This window comes from Lineus longissimus, chromosome 3 (assembly GCF_910592395.1).
Source record: "Lineus longissimus chromosome 3, tnLinLong1.2, whole genome shotgun sequence".
In the NCBI taxonomy this organism is placed as follows: Eukaryota; Metazoa; Nemertea; class Pilidiophora; order Heteronemertea; family Lineidae; genus Lineus; species Lineus longissimus.
In genome coordinates, this window is record NC_088310.1 from 3,603,974 (window position 1) to 3,622,209 (window position 18,236).

Genomic DNA, 18,236 nt, shown 5'->3' on the forward strand with positions numbered 1-18,236 from the left:
CTCCGAAGATGAGATCCGACTGGCGACATCCTCCTGGCCTCGGGCTGATTGGGGACAGTCTCCTCAGAAAATGAGATCCTACTGGCGACCTCGACCTCGAACCGATTGGGGACAGTCTCCTTCGAAGATGAGATCCTACTGGCGACATCCACCTCGAGCTGGTTGGGGACAGTCTCCTTCGAAGATGAGATCCTACTGGAGACATCCACCTCGAGCTGGTTGGGGACAGTCTCCTTCGAAGATGAGATCCTACTGGAGACATCCACCTCGAACCGATTGGGGACAGTCTCCTCAGAAGATGAGATCCTACTGCAGACATCCACCTCGAGCTGGTTGGGGACAGTCTCCTTCGAAGATGAGATCCTACTGGAGACATCCACCTCGGGCTGGTTGGGGACAGTCTCCTCAGAAGATGAGATCCGACTGGCGACATCCACCTCGAGCTGGTTGAGGACAGTCTCCTCAGAAGATGAGATCCTACTGCAGACATCCACCTCGGGCTGATTTGGGACAGATTCCTCAGATGATGAGATCCTACTGGTGACATCCACCTCGAGCTAGTTGGGGACAGTCTTCTCCGAAGATGAGATCCTACTGGCGACATCCACCACGGACTGGTTGGGGACAGTCTCCTCTCAAGATGAGATCCTACTGGAGACATCAACCTCGAGCTGGTTAGGGACAGTCTCCTCAGAAGATGAGATCCTACTGGAGACAGCCACCTCGGGCTGGTTGGGGACAGTCTCCTTCGAAGATGTGACCCTACTGGAGACATCCAGCTCGGGCTGATTGGGGACAGTCTCCTCCAAAGGGGGATCCTTCTGGAGGCATCCACCTCAAAGACAGTTTCGAATGCTGTAGGTTGCAGTGTTGGAGACGAATGTGTCAGGTTGATCTCATCTTATTTTGGTGAAGACAGTTTCAAAAGCTGTTGGAGACGAATGTCTCAGGTGGATCTTAAAGTCGTTTGGAGGAGACAGTCTCAAACACTGTTGGAGACGGATGTGTCTCACAGATTTGATCTTCTTCTGGAGAAGACAGTCTTTAATGTTTGAGACGGATGTCTTTGGTGTATCTCAACTTCTTCTTGAGTATATAGACAGTCTCAAAAACTGATGGAGATGTATGTTTCAAGAGGATATAATCTTAGATAGTCTCAAAAGCTTTTGACAGGTAAAAGAAAGTGTAATAACGGTCATATCATTTTCATAAATATGTATTTGCAAATAAATCAACACCAATAAGGTTCAAGGTTAGTTATAGCTACGCCATTATGGGATTAAAACCTAGATGCATTGCTTATTAAAATGACCCTCCTAAAACAGAATACTAGAGGTCCTATATAGAAATACAATCCAACAACTAAAGGGATCACTACAAAAACTCAGTAACCAAACTTTTTGGTGGAATGAAGTTACTGAATTGGTATCATTTTCTTCGTCATAGTGCTCTCTATTCATTGAAATTGAGTATACATCATTGTATTACCGGCAGTGGTACCACATTCAAAAAGACTGAAACGTTTGTTACTGGGTTCTTGCAGTGATCCCTTCAATTGTGCACAATGCTTTAGGTGCTGTTGACTGGTTCCTGCACCTACTGCTCGGCCGATCAAACACCATAGCAGCAGGATCAGACAACAGGTGCTGTGGTCTGTACAAGTATCTACATTGCCAACATATCAAGCTCAGAATTCAGGGCGACCTATTTATACTTAACACCAAATTGAAACTTCATACTTTTGAAAGTTACCCAAGTTTCATCATAATACTAGTTCACAAAATAGTCACTACTATAAAAATAACAGACCAGCAATAAACTTGATGTCAATGATTGACACTTACAATACGTTTCAGGGAGGACATAAACTAATACCAGTGCCTTAGTTGCCAAGTATTCATCTCACTGGATAACAAAGGTTCAATCGCTTTGCAGATTTACCCAATAGCTCTCCAGAATGCTTAAAGATTGAAGAAACAACAAAATGCTTAAGCCATACTTACTACGAAGCTACATCTAAGTATCCACACTAATTACATTTGTACATATTATTTACAACTCAATTCAATGGCAAAGAATGAAAGGAACTGCGAACGTAATGAAACATGTTGAGCAGTGTACATGTATCTCCAGGTCTTACTTCTGAATAGAGAGGTTCAGGTTTCAATCTGATAAATGAGGTGGCATTTTGGTCTCGTATCGCATTGCCAGAGTCAGAAATGCAATGCAACCGTCTCTTTTGTCTGGTAGGCCAAGAAACAACAAATAATGGCTCGACTTTATGACGTCAACAAGAAAAATATCAGTTTTCTCGCCAATCTCGGATCAAAATCTGCACCTCTCAGATGCCAAATAAATGCTAATGCTAATGCAGAGATTTCACCATCCTATTGGAAGGGTGTAAAGCCAGCTCACCTATCACAGGCACACACATATCGGACAGATTAGACAAATCACAACAACTCATACAGGTACATGTACTGTACATCTATGAAGACATATGCAGGTTCACAGGAATAATCAGCAAACTTGGATAGCTCAATCGGGAGAGCAGCAGACCAGCAATTTGAAGACCAGTAGTGCTAATCCCAATCAAAGTCACCAAACCTTCCTGTATTTCTTATTTTCACAATTACATTATATAACACATTGACACATCAATGATATTAACAATCATCCCCTTCCCCTTTAAGTGTCCATATATTAGCTTTACCCAAACCAACTTTCAAATTACTAGACGTAAAAGCCATAAAAATATATTGCATATCATACATGTAATCATAAACAAATAGACATAAGTGATTCATAAGAATAATGTGGTTCTCACTTTGCTAAAAAAAAAGTCTGGTGGTTCTGATGCATGAACTGAGATTGATGTTTTTAATCACTCAAACATGCAAATTAAAACATGAAGTATTTGTCCAAAAACTGGGACTGTGCAAGAATTTTCATACATGTAGTTATTGTGCCTGAACATTTAAGGACAATCATTATTGTGCATGATCAATAGGTAATGAAATGTGTCCAGAATACATGTATATGAGAAAGCATATTGACGTGACTCCACAACATATTACCGCAACAAGATCAACGGAAGACTTAACAAATACTATTAAGCTAAAACAACAAAGTTAGTAATTCTTTGAGAGCCCGTGATTACAGTCACAGCAAAACTACCATAGTAAGATAATGAAGATTCTAGCAGAGTCACTCCTGAAGAACACCATTGGCGCTCTAAAGAGCAGAAGCACCTATGTTCTGACTTATGAATATAGAAACTCATGTGAATGAAGCAAGCATGAACAAAATTTTGAAATCACAAGAAAAAACAGACAATCTTGGTACCAAGAGCTATTTTAATCATTTCCTCCCCGACTTAAGATAGTAAGAATATTTTTGGACAATGACCAAAATATTATGCTGTTTATTCTGCAAAACAATTTCTTAAATCTGACAGACCCACACGTGAACACAGATTATTTTACACAATAAAGTTCTCTTGACTTTTAAAAACTGTAATTTTTATCCTTCATAACGATTTAAATCTATTGCTTCTCACATAGGTTAAATGCATAAAAAAACACCTTACAGTTAGGACTATGGGTTTAACAGGTTACCAATAGAAAAACAACCATGTATTTGGGTTAGCATTTTCTAACGTTGGTCTTAGAAACACGAATATAAAGATAACTACACACAAATAGTACAGCTATTGACTAATAGATGTAAAAGTCAAAATCTTGATCCAAATGCCTTTTCGAGGTCATTTTGTTTATCGGATCTACCGGCTACATTCTTGTTTCTCAAATGGTAGAATCTTGGTAACCTCCCCCATGCCTTTGGTTCGGCCCTCACGGAAAAGAAGTCTAGCACCAACTCGGATAAACTCAGGCTGTTTGATGAAATGGAACACCACATGTGCCTTTTGATTGGTGTGAATGTTCGGCTGGAATAAGACGGAGAATATTTAATGACAATCTATTATATACAAAAGGGAAAATATCTTGTTGCTAATGGCCGTCAGAAGTAGTTATGGCCATTCAACCGTGATGTTATGATCACGAATCATCAAAATTTGACATTCAAGATCGAATTGAAACTGCAGTGAATAGTAAATGAGAGTGACCAATAGCCAGTGTTCGAAATGGGTGAATTTCGTTGCAACATTTGATAATGAAGCTGGCCTACCTTATCCATAGCCTCTATGGTGGCTGTTTGTCGCACATTGCCGATGTGAACTGTTGACTGGAATCCTTTAGAAATACACTTTGCATGGAATAAGAGGAAGATATCTGCTTCAAAGCTCATACAAGCCTGTGGGTTAAGGCTCGGGGACACTATCACCATGCCCTGAAAATGAAGAGATGATAGCTGAACTTGTTCATATGAAGAGAGACCAGATTTAGTGACTACTGAGGAAACCAGTACTGGATCTTACCAAACGTCACTTTTGGCATTAGGCTACATTGAGATCAACCTTACCTTTCGTGGCAGCCTCTGCTCCAACCTCTGAAGACCCAAAGAACAAGCCTGACCAGCCTGCACAACTCGACACGGCAGCTTATTCCGGTGTATACTGTGTGCAACAATAGGATGGAAACTGCCGTCTTCGGTGGGTCCAATCAGCATCTTGTCGTTCTCTCTGATGACGCCGCGGCACATGTTACCTCCAACTACAGCACCAACGTCTGGTACGGTGTAAACAACATCAACCTGAAGAGAAAAGTTCAGTTAATAACATTTTTGAAAAGTGTTTAAATTCTAATTCTATTCACACTCTTCTCAATCAATTCTGAATCATACATGTACAACAAGTTTTGAAGTGTCTTTTTTTTCATTAGGTTTGATCCACAGCCAGAGTTTAGTTTGGGAATAGAGATTTATCATTTTTATACGTATTGAGAAAACCTATAGCAACATTGTTGTTAAAGAAAGCCCAAATAATCTATGCCCTACCTGCATCTCAGCATGGTCCTGTAAAGATTGCTCCCTTTCCTTAGGACACTGCAGCGGTGGGAGAATGTTCAAAAATGTCTTCAAAAGATCTAAATTTTCACCGGAAACTGACGAGATCATGAAGATGGGCGCGATCCTGCAAAAATATGATGTCAAAGCTGTTTGAGAGGCATTTAAGAGCTGGTTACAAGTAAGGTAACTTTTTATGGAAATGACTTGAAGCATGAAACCAGGCCAAGGACTCTCAAGTTTGTAATCATGAACTCAAAGATCTGTTACAGGACTCCTGAGATTATATCAAGAAAGTCTAGCTTGAACCCTATATGGTGGTTGTAAGATTTAGGAAACAACATGTTTATGTTCTGAATCAAACAACTTAACTAAAAGTGACAGGATATGGATGCAACAAGGACACTTACTGCTTTGAGTTAAATGTTGAAGCTGCCGTGATAGCATCGTCGTCTGTCTTGACTAACATTGGCACCTTCTTACACCCGGGTGACTTGAGTATTCTTTCCAGCTGTTCTATTGTCCGGTTGACTATGCTTTTCCGACAGATATCAATCTTGCTGATGAGGACAAACACAGGCATGCCCAGTGCGATGGCGAAACCGAGATGTTCTTTTGTTGTACCAACTGAAATGAATGAAATCACAGATCAGAGTTGATGAAATATAATAACTCTTTGCCAGTACATGGCATCATGACTGGTATTTAGGTCCAATACTGATCCGTTATAGTAGTAAAATGACTAAATGACTTTTAGATTTAGATGTAATAACTACAGAGATGTACATCTGGTGGTGAGCCACCATGTACACATGTACAAAGCAGACCTAAAGGTCATTGAAACACATGCTGACCTGGCTCAGTCAAATTCGTTTTTAGCAAGCATACTCACCAACCCCGGTCGTGGCACTGACAACCAACATTGCAAAGTGCGGCAGATACCCAGTCAGGCCAAATATCGTCGTCCTGAGATATTTCTGATGGCCTGCCAGATCAATCAATGTAATCAGTTTGGTAGACTGCTCACAAATCTCTTCTGCGTCACCGCATGTGCTGTAGTTCACAACCTGGAAGAAAACAATGAGACCCAATAGTTTTAGAATTTGATTCTGTTGGTTTAATGCAAGAAGGACAGGAACCATAGAATCGAAGCTTTTACGGTAATTCCTACACATAACTCCATTTGTATTCTACGTGGACAGCCACAAAAAAGTTTCAAGAAGCAATTATTCCCCCCAGTTACAGTAGCTTGAAAAATATCAAGTCAAAGTGAACATTTACCTCTCCTGAGCTATTGAACCCCATAATCTCATGGCTGATGCTAGATGTGCGACCCGACTGAATCTCATGGAGATGGCGGAACAAGTTTAACCGGGCTCGTCCTCGTCCATTGTCAAGTTCTCCCTGGGTTAATACCCCTAATAAGGTACTCTTCCCGGTGTCCATATTCCCCAACACTGCCATCCTCAGGTCAATAAACTGAAATCAAACCAATAGCAAAAATTAAAGCTGTTCTTCAGGATGTTAAAATCTGCTGGATTCTATCTCAATCTCAGTTGTTCTTGAAAGGGAAACATCGCCTGTATACAAGAAGTTTAAAAGGTATTTAGTAAAAAAAGTGAGGAAATTCAAGTGCTCCAAGATACTATACTTCATTTCACGAAAAAATGGCACTCTGATTTTTGATGATTTTGCCAAAAAAAAAAAAATATTTGAACCTATTTTCAAACCCCGGCCTGCTGAATCTTGGTTGAAAATCGCTGGTCGATAATTCCTAAACTTACATGTTGGTCATCAGGAACCCGTCGGACTAAGACCTCAGCTGCACGACGCCTCTCCTCAGCCTCATCACTTTCAATCTGACGTTGCCTCAGTATGGTGATGGATGCACCAAGGCTAAAATTTTTAAAGAACATTGTTCAGTTATTCCTTCCACAGTCTGATGAGATAACTCATAAAATCTACATGAATATGAAGCAAAATTTTCCTGATTCCTTGTACAACTACCGGTAAGTAGGTCATCATAGTTCGTACAATGTAGCTTGTCATTTGTACTCGTAGCACAGGATGTGAAACCTGTCGATCGGAAGAACTTGCTATAATCTCTCTGTACAGAGAGATTCTCAGCAATGTTACACTTACTTTTTGGCCATCCTGTCTAGTGTGTTTAGTGAAGCATCAAGTTCCTGATCAGTTAGCCCAGCAAGAACACCACTGTCCTCCACTCCTATCTCATAGATCGCCTCACCCTGACCTTCCTGGAGGCGCCATTTCATCTGTGTCACAAGGTGCTCAAACCGAGTCTGGGAGGGGTTGACAAGTTTTAGCTTGTACTCCACATTGCCTTCTTCAACCTGACAATACAAAACAAAAAGCATTGAGCACCTGATTATTATGCATGATTTAGGGTAGGCCTATGGCGATGTCTTACTCAAGTTGCAGGCTCTGCTGTAGACTAGGCCTACTAGTGTAAGTGAACATGATGTGGATGTGATCGACAGCGATTAGTTCAATCCATTGAAAGTGACGTTCGTTCGTTCCATTTCTGATAAGCTAATGAGACTATCAACTGTTGGACTGACCACCAGCATCCGGGCCACCACACAAAAAACAATTTCACCTGCATCATGAGTGGGATGACATGTCATATGAAAAGAAAATCTGTCAACATTTTTGGTTTGTTTAGGCCTACCTCTGGTGGAAGTGTTTCTGGCATCTCTGTTTCATCGGTGACGGGACCAAACAGACTCAAAAGCGGATCCATGTTGTCTGAGCTTCAATTTTAACGTATTAACATGTCGATCGAGTGAATTATAATGACACAAATGACATGATTGTGAAATTCTGTCTGCTTTTCCGGAAAATTTCAGAACTGACCCGCCATCTTGCATCAGGCAAGTGCCCGGATGTTGAAAGTTGGCAGGCATTCGGAATTCCTCAGCATTATAATTTAATCGGCATTCCTCAGCTGGTCCCCTGTCACAATCATGTCTTTTGCATCTTTTCACCAGGATTGGAATCCCCATCAATTCAAATAATAACCCTAAATCAATCAACCAGTAGAGACATTTTCAGTCAGGTGTCCTCAGCATAGTTGCCATAACCTCAGTCAAGCAGATGAACCAGTCAAGGACAAGGACAAAGTCACAACCTGTGCAGAGACCAAGTCATGGAGGATTGATTTGGTTCTCTCGAGATCAGCGCCCCCAGTAAATGAGTGAGAGAACTTATCCCAAAAGCCTGTACAGAGAGACACATGGATGGACCAATGCTGTCATGTGAATCAATCATAGTCGGGCACTTGCACTGTGAGAAAAATATGAGACAGTCTAGAAATAAAAACATTTTATTGAAATGGCACTTTCATGAAAAGACAAAGTACAGTAAGATGCCTTGTAGTAACACTTCACTGAAGTATTAGAGGTTCAATACAACAATTCATAGAGAATTAGTAATCAGTGTTGACTAAGTGACCAACTCAATCATAGCAAAGACACAGTCATGAGCTCTGGCAGTGACCTCAGCATCAAATTCAAATATGCAGCAATCACTTCTCTTGTCCAACAAATGAAAAGAACTCCATTTCAGAATCAGATTACTGGTTTAAAATTGTTGTATTTTGGGCAGTGTCCATGATCACAGGCGTCGGCAATATTGAACCTCTTTGTAACAACAAGACCGATCCACTCCAAGTATTCGTGATGAAAATCTCTGCCTGCCAGGCAACTAACAGCTGGGCTACATTGATGAAAGCTGCTATCAAGAGGGCTGGAAGATGACCTATCTGGCACAAAACTGCAAGGGAGAAGATATTTACTTTACTGTAGTGAGATGAAAGGAGGATGTCCTCTCTATTAAGGACATCATTCGTCAGTCCCAAGCGTGTCTTTAATGGAGATGTTCTATGGTAAAATTGCCTTGACGAAGCTAGGTACTGACTGACTTCTTCATTAGCGTAGTGGGCTATTTCTTGACACTTGTCTGTCAATTCTGCTGCGTGTATGGTACGGGAAACTGCAAATGAATCTATCATGAATCTAATAAATCTAAACTTCACTCGGAGATAAATGATTTCATATGAAAACAAACCCGGTGATCTATTAATACCTTCTAATAAAACCTGTCAATCCTTACCTCGAAGTGCCTGAGAATTTGAAGTGAAGATGAAAATCCTTGTAAGCACCAAATAGTATAAGCTGTTACTCTGTCCCCATATGATGGCAGGCACGACAAACAATTTCCCCATGTTTGAAAGTAGGACACCCTTTAAGACGGGCATTATCCTGAAATTTTGAAATAACATGTTATAACATGTTTTTGCTCTGGTGATTTAAAAATATTGAGTTGAGAATGAGAGCTGAGCGTCAATGAGGACGTCAAGTTAATTTCTCTTATGAATGTTTTTGGATCAACAAGCATGTGGAATTCTACACACAGATTATTACATCAACAAGTGTTGTACAATACTTACTGGCTACACATCTTGAAACAGGTGTTCATTGCAAACAACAACAATGATAAGCTCACAAGGAAGGTCGCCAGCTCTGAAATTGTGAGGATGTGACTTTCATCATTCTGACTATTCATTGTGTTTGAGACAAAAAATACTTCTGACTTTTAAAATCATATTCCTGTTTGGTAACTCCCCGCTTTAAAATATCAAGGAAATGGGAAAATACTAGTTGTCTTTGGCAATACTATGCAGTCTCCCCATATGATACAATAATAGTAGGAACACTTCTGTACGGAGTGACTAGCAGTAGGGTTTTTAAAAAGTCTTACCGAAAATTGATGCCAAAAACATGTGATAGAATGATAACTCCAGAGCAGCATAAAAGATGATGTTGTTTTCATGGTTGACATGATCTTTGTGTTTTGCCCACTTGGTGTATGCATCACAGAAGAGGAAGAAAACCGCCAGTTTCCAGTGGGACTGAAATAAGTAACACATCTGACTGAATAAGGAGAAGGAGACAGACTTGATCGGTAGCTAAACTACATCAAAAGCCTGAAAATGTTCATTTATTCTACAAAGACAAAGTTCAGACTTGAGGGAAATGGCAACAAGGACATCGTCAAGTTTTTTTCAACTGAAACAATTACTCACTTGTATTTCGACATTGAACAGTATATGTCTGTAAGCCTGTGTCTTGTGGAGAATAGCATCCAGAAATATCACCACATTGTCAAACTCGACATACTTGTCCACCACCTTGCCACAGTGAACCTAGAAGGAGAGAGCAATAAAATTTATGAGTGAATGCCAGCCATCTGATCCTAAGGTAAGAAAGTCACTTCGAATATTATGATTCTGCCAGAGCTGCGCTAGATGTTGCTATGCCATCTGTTGCTACATTTAAAGAGTCGGGGTGAGCTGGTAATAGTCACTTTCAGTGACGAGTGGAGCCAGGAGTTGACTCCTATGCAGTCCATTTCGTCATCCTGATTGTCTCGGGCAATAGGAGTAGGACGAGACTGGTCCACTGTATCGGGAGTGTAGCCAGGAGTGGAATGAACATCTTTTTGGCAGTGGAAGCTGTAAGTTACCTACACAGTGTGATATCTTTATGATGCCTCTTGAGAAATCTTTATACAGTTCATCCGCTCCTTTACCACACTCTATGCAGGTATATTTCTGCATCTCGGAGTCTGAAACACAAAGCAAATCAAAAGGTGAGGTTATACGTCAGGGAGAGGCAGTACTCCTCCTCGAAGATGGCATGACCATTTTTGCATGCCACTACAGTTAGGTATGAATTGGGATCAACGACTCAGTCTTCGGTATTCAGGCTCCAGCAAGGATTGGTAATGAAGGACAAGTGTCTTGTCCAAGAACAGCAACATTAAAATTCGTCTGCTACAGAGCATGCGCATTTATTGATTTAATTATTTACGTAATCAAAGATAAAATCTTTCAATTTATCACCATTTATTGCAAGAACAGACACCCTAATGTTCATAAAACCCACATTTCTATAAACCATAAACTATTCTTCATGAACTTGACACTAGTAAATCGGTTTTCTTTATTTAGAAATACAGATAATTTAGAGTTTTATCTCAAAATCGTCATCAAAAAACGAAATTAGCGCCTCTAGTGTCAAGATTGCGAACGGACCGCCGGCAAGATCCATGACGTGATAACCTAATTGATACTCGTCCCCGCGATTATAAGGGACGAGACTGCAGGTGCCTTCTCTGGTTTCAACAGTGGTTCAAAGATGGCAGCACCGAATAGTTTTGTTTACAATGCTCCAAGGCAACAGCTGATTCCATTGATTCCTTTCAATAGTAACAATGAATGGGTCAAATAAACCCCGCTTACGCGATTGAACTTGCCCCGGTATAGCATACCTTTAGCTCAATCGATTGGCATTAGTCCATTCGTGTAAGGACCAAAATGGAGACAGGAGGACTGAGAAACAGGGACTTGAGTCCTTCTTTAAAGGATAAATTAAAAGCTCATTATGACACGAGAGGGAAGATTTTTGAAGGACCACGCCTTGAGACAGCTGGGACAATCGGAGCCACATTTCTCTGGTGCCAGACCGTCGGTTTGGTACTCATCTCAATATTTATCATATTCCCTGAACTGTATCCGGAGGACCACGTAAACATGTCGGGATTTATTCTATTTCTCTTTGCGGAGATTGCCGTTAATTGGGTTTTGGCAGCCCGGATGAAACCATCGGTTTACACGGGTGACCGTCAAGAAAATGGTTCATCTTCTACAATGTCAAATAACAATGCAATCCTTCATCCACCAAACCAAGGAGCGCTGATGACTCGGACAGACGACTGGTCCTACTGTCTCCATTGTCAGCAGGATGCCCCACCGAGATCACACCATTGTAAAGTTTGCCAGTGCTGCATAATGAAACGAGATCATCATTGCTTCTTCACGAACTCCTGCATCGGACACTTCAACCAGAGATACTTCATTGTACATGTCTTCTACGTTGCCATTGGAACAGCATGCTGCTTGTACTGGCTTGGGGCATACTTGGACAAGTTTGTGCCATTCCTAAGCAGTGACATTGTCGCCTACATTCCGTTGGTCCAGATTGTCATGTTCTTCCTTGGAAAGATATCGCTCCTGAACATGTTACTTATCATACTTCTCTACCTCACTTTGTTCTGTTGCGTTTGTGGTACTGGATTCTTTCTTTGGGAAATGGCTGTGGTCGTGAGTGGACAGACCTCGTATGAAGCCTGGAAACTCATAAGGAAGTACAAATGTGGAAGCCTTTTTGCAAGATTGCGTGCCGTATTTGGACCATTCTGGCTTCTCAGTTTCATAATTCCGCTTCCAGTTAAGCAGCCTGGAGATGGAATTCACTGGGAATTGGCCAAAGCCACAAAGCGATGGTAGGACGCCCTCTATGAACAATCAAATGACATTGTTTAGTCCTTGTTTATTGGCTTGGCACTATAAAACGAATATTCCTGAAAAATAGCTATTTTCTCTCAAAATAAAGTAATGTTGCATAGAACAGTATATGAGATGCCAAGTCCAATCACTGCCATAATCATGGTCATCATTTCTGTTATTTTGCCTGAAAAGCAGTTTGTATAGTATCCACTCTGATAATGATTAGCGGGTCTGTTTCTCCAAAACAACATATTTACAAAGCTAAGCCTTGAAAAAAATGATTATCATTAATCCTCTTAATTAGTCCCATTTCTAAAATGCGTTTTGGCTTGTATCATTAAACATGCTGGAAGTGGGAGTTTTACCAAAATCTCCTTCCAGGTACCAGCAATATCTGTTGCTCAGCAACCAGTTACAACACATTTGTTTGAAACTGGTTGTAAATTGTAAACATGTTTTGACTAGCCTAGTCCTTACAGTACCTAAAAATATAACTTTGATCATTACTATTTGCTCATTTTTTTAATGATGATATCGAGTATTTTGAGAATCACCAGCAAGAAATACGGTTTTTATCTATTTTAAGATGTTTCAGCTCTAGTCATCCTTAGGATACATCCATTTTATCATAGTTCAGTCTCAGATTTTTAGAATTTTTAGTGCCAATATTGGCAAAAGACATATCTTTGCACATCATTAGACAATTTAGATATTACATGTAAGATCAAGGTGTATGTTATGGCACAATTTATACTGGCACTCGAAAACTATGTCACCTGAATCTTCGGAAGACCACAAATATTTCTGATATTGCACTTCAACCACCAAGTACTTGTTTATCTCCAGTCTTCAAACATATCATTGTATTGCTCACATCTACATGTAAAAATACTTTTATCCATCGATATATATCATTTAGCATGTATTAGATAATAAAGATAGAACATTTTTATAATTGAAAAGCCATTGTTTGTTTTAGGGTGAAGTGTGCTTCTCTAATGAGGACACGGCTTCGAGGGAAAGATGTTTTCCTGATTTGAGAGGCGTCTTGATTAAAGAGACAAAATCAAATCGAACGAAGCAATATCGGTGTTCTTGGTGGGTGTCCTCACAAAGGCGTCAGTGGAGGGAGGACCATGCAACCCGAACATTTACATTGTACAGCAGAACTCATCCACTAGGACAACATTCATTCTGACAAATCCTGTCCCTGAAAAAATATTGTCACTAACGCCAGTGTTAACTTGGAATTATCTCCTTCAGTCAAATGCACAGAAAATGTACATAAATTGTGTGACTGCTGGGGAACTAAAAATTAGCATTGAAGGGTCTGTAATTCCCAAGACGCATCGATGGAGCCTCTTGTCATGCTGGCCTAGCATGACAACAGCGACTTAATATCAAAGAAGAGTATGAGTAAGAACACAATGAAAACCTTAATAACATATTTAATATGGACTTGCAATGATCAAAAGTAAGTATTTCAATCAAGTGAATATCACCCACTGAGACTCAAATGACTAAATTCTTTTTTGATTACTATGGTACTTTGAATTACATCGATTTTGTTGTCTTTCACAATACTTCAGCAGGGTTGGAGCTGAATTCTTAGCAGGGTTGAGTTAAGAATTGAACATACTCATTATGTGTAATACATGTAGTTTATGATACCAAGTTTAGACAAATTACATTATCTGTACTTGATAAAACCGCGATGATCCACACTGTTTACTTGGACATTGAAATGAAGACACAAGATGACTATAGCAATGAGAAGTTGTGCTACACAGGTTGAACATGGTCAAGGTGTATGGTCATGAATGCATATACTTTAAATTGTTCACAAAACAAAGACAACAAATTGAACTGTCAAATGATTGCATGAGATACTAGCTGTAAACTCATTCATTCCGCGAGCCTTCAGGATATTGAGAAACTTCCTTACGTAGTTAAAACATGATCAGGCGGTAACCCAAAGAGAGACAATTCATCCACAGAATCTGGTACCGAGTACTGGTGTAGTGGTACATCAACGAGAAGATATTTATCACTGAAATGACCTAAGGCACAATTCCTGAGGTCCGTAAGTCTTTAGTTATCAACCCGAATGTTCGATAATTGTTTCCTAGCCAATCATTCATTGCGGCTTTGTCAGTATCAACGAGGCTGATGGTACCAGTCCTGTAACAAAACAAAGCTATTTAAGAGAAAGGGAAAGTGTTGCAGAAAAGTAGCGGCGGCCATAATTGTCGTTGGAACCCTTTTGTTCAGTCAACCAGCAGTTTGAACCATTGATATCCAGCAAAAAATGTCCCAGCATACCGAAATTGCCTCAAATGATATCAACATACCTAATTCTGTTAAAGGTTTTTCCATATCTTCATCAGTAAATACTTTCTTGGGATAGTTCGTCATTAAACGGAATGGGGCGTCTCCGTCTGAGCGCTTGGTTTGGACAAATACTCGAACATTTGCCAACTGTTCCTTGGCATTAAACGTTTCTTGTATTCTCTGACCATTGGTCAGGGTAATCTGAAAAATATTATTTCAAGAGACGTAAAAGCATGCGACTGTAATTTTCACTTCAAACCATACCAGGCCTTGGCTGTTTTAACATAAGAGGCGAAAAGCCAACAAATCCACTTCTGGCCTTTCCAAAAACCTAAAACGCATGCGAAAATACTCCCAGTTTGCAGTTAAAGAAGAAATCAAAGTTTACCTGTATTCTACACGTATCATAGTCTTTCTTCACAGGTTGAGCAGCAGGCTGTGGTTTTGAGGCAGATTGTTGGGGCTGACTGGCTTGATTTTTTTCTTTTGCGAACTAAAATAATAAATCAAAGGGACTCTTTTATCAAAGTATAAAAAGATCAAGATGCACCGAGAACAAATGACTTTGATCTTTGGCATGTCATGTAAATCTTTAGTTATGAATTGCCAGGAGTTCTTATAGAAAACTTTCCTTCCAGCTATTAATCTTAACCAGCCTCCAATGAACTGAAAATAGATACCAACCTGTGCAGCTCTATTCTTCTTATCTCTTTCAATATCATCTAAAACCTTTTTCCTGGAGGGAGAAACAAAAAGCAGAGTCAGTATGGGGTTGGGATATGAAGCAGTGAACTGTAGCTGCCTGACCATGGTCTACATTGTACCTTGGGACAAGACTTGGGGTCGTAGCCCTCTGATGCTTTAATAGAGAGGTTAAGGTGAACACTTAAAAATACTAGTCAACATACTTAGCTAACTTTTCCTCCAGCTTCTCCTTCCGTTTTATTTCGGCTAATCTTTTCAGCTCCTCATCTTGTAGCCTAAAGTGCAAATGGAAAATTGAAGCCCTTTTATGCAGGAAAGTTTACTGATTGATGTCTTATAAACATTTTGTTGACACCAGGTGCCTGTGACCTGTGGCAAGTCGGCCACCTTCACTCCTCACACAATTTCATGCCCATACACACTTCATAAATGTACTGATAATTCAAAGTGAACTCAGTTTACCATGGTAAATCTGAGATTGTTTTTGTGGGGGCCGTATTACAAAAACCCAACTTTAAAGCTTACTTTTGCCTCGCCTCTGTTATCTCCTTCCCAGTCTGTCGTCTCATTTTCTCCCGAGCAATTGCTTCCTGTTTTTCTTTAGCTTCCTTCTCTTCACGTTTTGCCTTTAATCTTTCTTGCAATCTAAAGTTACAAGTTTTAAGTTTTAGTAACAGCTTTTAGATGACAATAATGGGTCTAGAAGATCTGAGTAGGCCCTTAATGATACAGCCAATGAACATGAAAATTTCTTTCTAAGGAAGCTGGGTTTCCTCACCAATGGGTACTATGAATAACGGCCCGCTTCTAGAACATGATAGCAATTTTTTAAAGGTTTTTCAATTTGCCTAACGGAACAAAATCTGAGCAATGCTCCAACAGGCCAATACAATACAATAATATATTTGTATAGCGCCTTTCCAGGTTGCCCTGCCCAAAGCACTAAGGTTTTACACTCGTAACAACAAATCACAATCAATAGAATACTCTTGAATTCTTCCGAAAATTTCAAAAGGACAATTTTTACAACTAAAAATATTCTTACTTCTCTAATTGTGCTTGTTTTTCTTCCGCTGTTAAAGGCTTGATTTCCTCTGTTGATTCAGCAAAGTTTGCATGTCCAGTCCTAGCAGCGTGCATCTGCACATCATTCTCAGATCGAAGGAGCTTCCCACAGCTGAAAATTGAACAGAATTATTCCAAGCAATGAAATTTTAGTCTGCCCCATATGGACTCATGCGTTACATGACTGAGTCTGTATCATGACTATGAAATAGTGGCCACTTATCAGGAACTCTGAACCAACATACGTACACAGGGCTCAATAGAAGGTTGGTTTTTATACCAGAAAAACAACAATCGAGGTGAGAAACTAATCACACCTCTTGATACCCATACCTCCATGTGGCACCATATACCGGTATTATAGATTCTGACACTTACTCTTCACACTTGAGGGACATGGCCTGTTGGGGACTTGTAGGTGTAGCCGCACCCTCCCCTTCACCACCTCCTGCTGAACTTTCACCCTGTTCTCCCTCGACCTCCATTGGCTGATCTACTATAAACAAAGAGAATATTGAGGCGATGGCGTCAGATGTCAAACCATTAGATAGATCTGCTGAAAAAGTTACCTATAAAGGGCTTAAATGGAGTTTGTGACAAAGAGGGAAAGATTCTTAATGCGTGTGTGTTTTCTGGCCTTGAGGTTACAAAAAGATTTGCAACACACAAACCTTTGGGACTGAGCTACCTCACTTAATGGAAAAAGGTTGTATTGTAGGTGACAAGTTCTATCAAAGACAAAGAAGTATGATACCTTTAGGTTCCTCCTTTCCCAGCACATTGCCCTTTGGCAACTCAAATGGATCATCAATATCGGCATCATTTTCATGAGCAAACATCCTGGAAATAAAAATGTACATATAGAGTCAACCTGAATGTTCGAAAATTAGATTAAACAAACTTTAAACTGAACTGTAGTGCTGCACAGCCAACAAATATTTGGCATTTTGATATCTAGAATGTGGAAATCTGGAATTTTGATGGATTGTGTTGACGTTGTCTTACCAGTCCATGGCTTGCTGAAGACCTTTGAATTGCGTGGAGTGCAGAGCCCGTTGCCTAGATGAAGTTAAAAAAAGGCTAATCAAGAGACAAGTCATTACTGCCAAGAAACATCTATATAAAAGTCTTCCAGGAAGAAATATTAGTGCTTCTGCCAAGCGCTAGGATTTGAAAAGGGCAGAAAATTACGTCACAAGGACAGATCTGAAAATCAACAAAATTTGACTGTTTTGAGGAACAAACAGGAACTTTAAGCAGCCAAAAGTATTGGTGCAAGGCACATTTAGGGGATAGAGGTGCCCCCTACTGGCTACTGCCCTAAGGGACAACACGGCAAGCCGCCCTTCGATTCAAAATATTCCCGCTCCCAGACGAAGCACCTCCGACTACTAGCAACATTAGCGTTGCATAAGGAAGGCTCATGTGTAATAACCTGACAGATCCATTACAGCCAAGCATGCAATGGTGCATACTTGCATGACCTGCATGCAAACTCAACAAGACTCAAGAGAGGGCGAGACAAACACTAAACACTAACAGTATCAGTAGGCCTAGGGGCCTAAATCAAGTGATTATTTTACTGAAAAATGTCAAGTGGAGATACTTACGCCCGGTTCCTGGGGAACCCCATTTCTACAAGGGTATCTACGTCTGATGACATGTTTATTTTATTTTCTGCTAGTGGTCAAAAAGAGCAAATTATGAACAACAAAATTGAGATTGCTTGCCATTCAGTTTTGTCGCTCCAGCACTAAAAATCTATTTCCTGTTTCCGTTTTTTCACTGAATTTCAATT

At 40.2% G+C, this 18,236-nt stretch overlaps 4 protein-coding genes across 6 annotated transcripts; 1 reads left to right on the forward strand and 3 right to left on the reverse strand.

The window, feature by feature from the left end:
- Positions 1-1,200: 1,200 nt before the first annotated feature.
- Positions 1,201-8,137, reverse strand: LOC135485408 (GTP-binding protein 2-like). The gene is made up of 10 exons (XM_064767404.1): positions 7,658-8,137; positions 7,108-7,319; positions 6,750-6,861; positions 6,247-6,444; positions 5,858-6,032; positions 5,376-5,592; positions 4,957-5,092; positions 4,483-4,713; positions 4,189-4,350; positions 1,201-3,946 (listed from the first exon to the last, which is right to left on the reverse strand). Exons 1-10 carry the CDS (start codon positions 7,727-7,729, stop codon positions 3,782-3,784), a joined length of 1,680 nt encoding a protein of 559 aa, XP_064623474.1. The 5' UTR covers positions 7,730-8,137; the 3' UTR covers positions 1,201-3,781.
- Positions 8,138-8,295: 158 nt separating this feature from the next.
- Positions 8,296-11,069, reverse strand: LOC135484955 (protein ARV1-like). 3 transcript variants are annotated; one of them, XM_064766670.1, is made up of 7 exons: positions 10,973-11,069; positions 10,517-10,614; positions 10,073-10,192; positions 9,748-9,898; positions 9,437-9,509; positions 9,100-9,248; positions 8,296-8,760 (listed from the first exon to the last, which is right to left on the reverse strand). In XM_064766670.1, exons 2-7 carry the CDS (start codon positions 10,604-10,606, stop codon positions 8,561-8,563), a joined length of 783 nt encoding a protein of 260 aa, XP_064622740.1. In that variant the 5' UTR covers positions 10,607-10,614; positions 10,973-11,069; the 3' UTR covers positions 8,296-8,560. The 3 variants fall into 3 exon arrangements, with proteins under 3 accessions (XP_064622740.1, XP_064622739.1, XP_064622738.1); XM_064766669.1 differs by having other exon boundaries at positions 10,935-11,069; XM_064766668.1 differs by having other exon boundaries at positions 10,892-11,069.
- Positions 11,070-11,213: 144 nt separating this feature from the next.
- LOC135484753 (palmitoyltransferase ZDHHC22-like) lies at positions 11,214-13,476 on the forward strand. The gene has a single exon (XM_064766425.1). The coding sequence runs from the start codon at positions 11,366-11,368 to the stop codon at positions 12,335-12,337; it is 972 nt and encodes a 323-aa protein (XP_064622495.1). The 5' UTR covers positions 11,214-11,365; the 3' UTR covers positions 12,338-13,476.
- A 289-nt stretch (positions 13,477-13,765) lies between these two features.
- On the reverse strand, positions 13,766-18,184 carry LOC135484752 (UBX domain-containing protein 1-like). Its single transcript, XM_064766424.1, has 11 exons — positions 18,049-18,184; positions 17,444-17,497; positions 17,193-17,278; positions 16,817-16,934; positions 16,419-16,550; positions 15,899-16,018; positions 15,577-15,648; positions 15,353-15,404; positions 15,057-15,161; positions 14,689-14,869; positions 13,766-14,518 (listed from the first exon to the last, which is right to left on the reverse strand). Exons 1-11 carry the CDS (start codon positions 18,099-18,101, stop codon positions 14,475-14,477), a joined length of 1,017 nt encoding a protein of 338 aa, XP_064622494.1. The 5' UTR covers positions 18,102-18,184; the 3' UTR covers positions 13,766-14,474.
- Between the last annotated feature and the right edge of the window lie 52 nt (positions 18,185-18,236).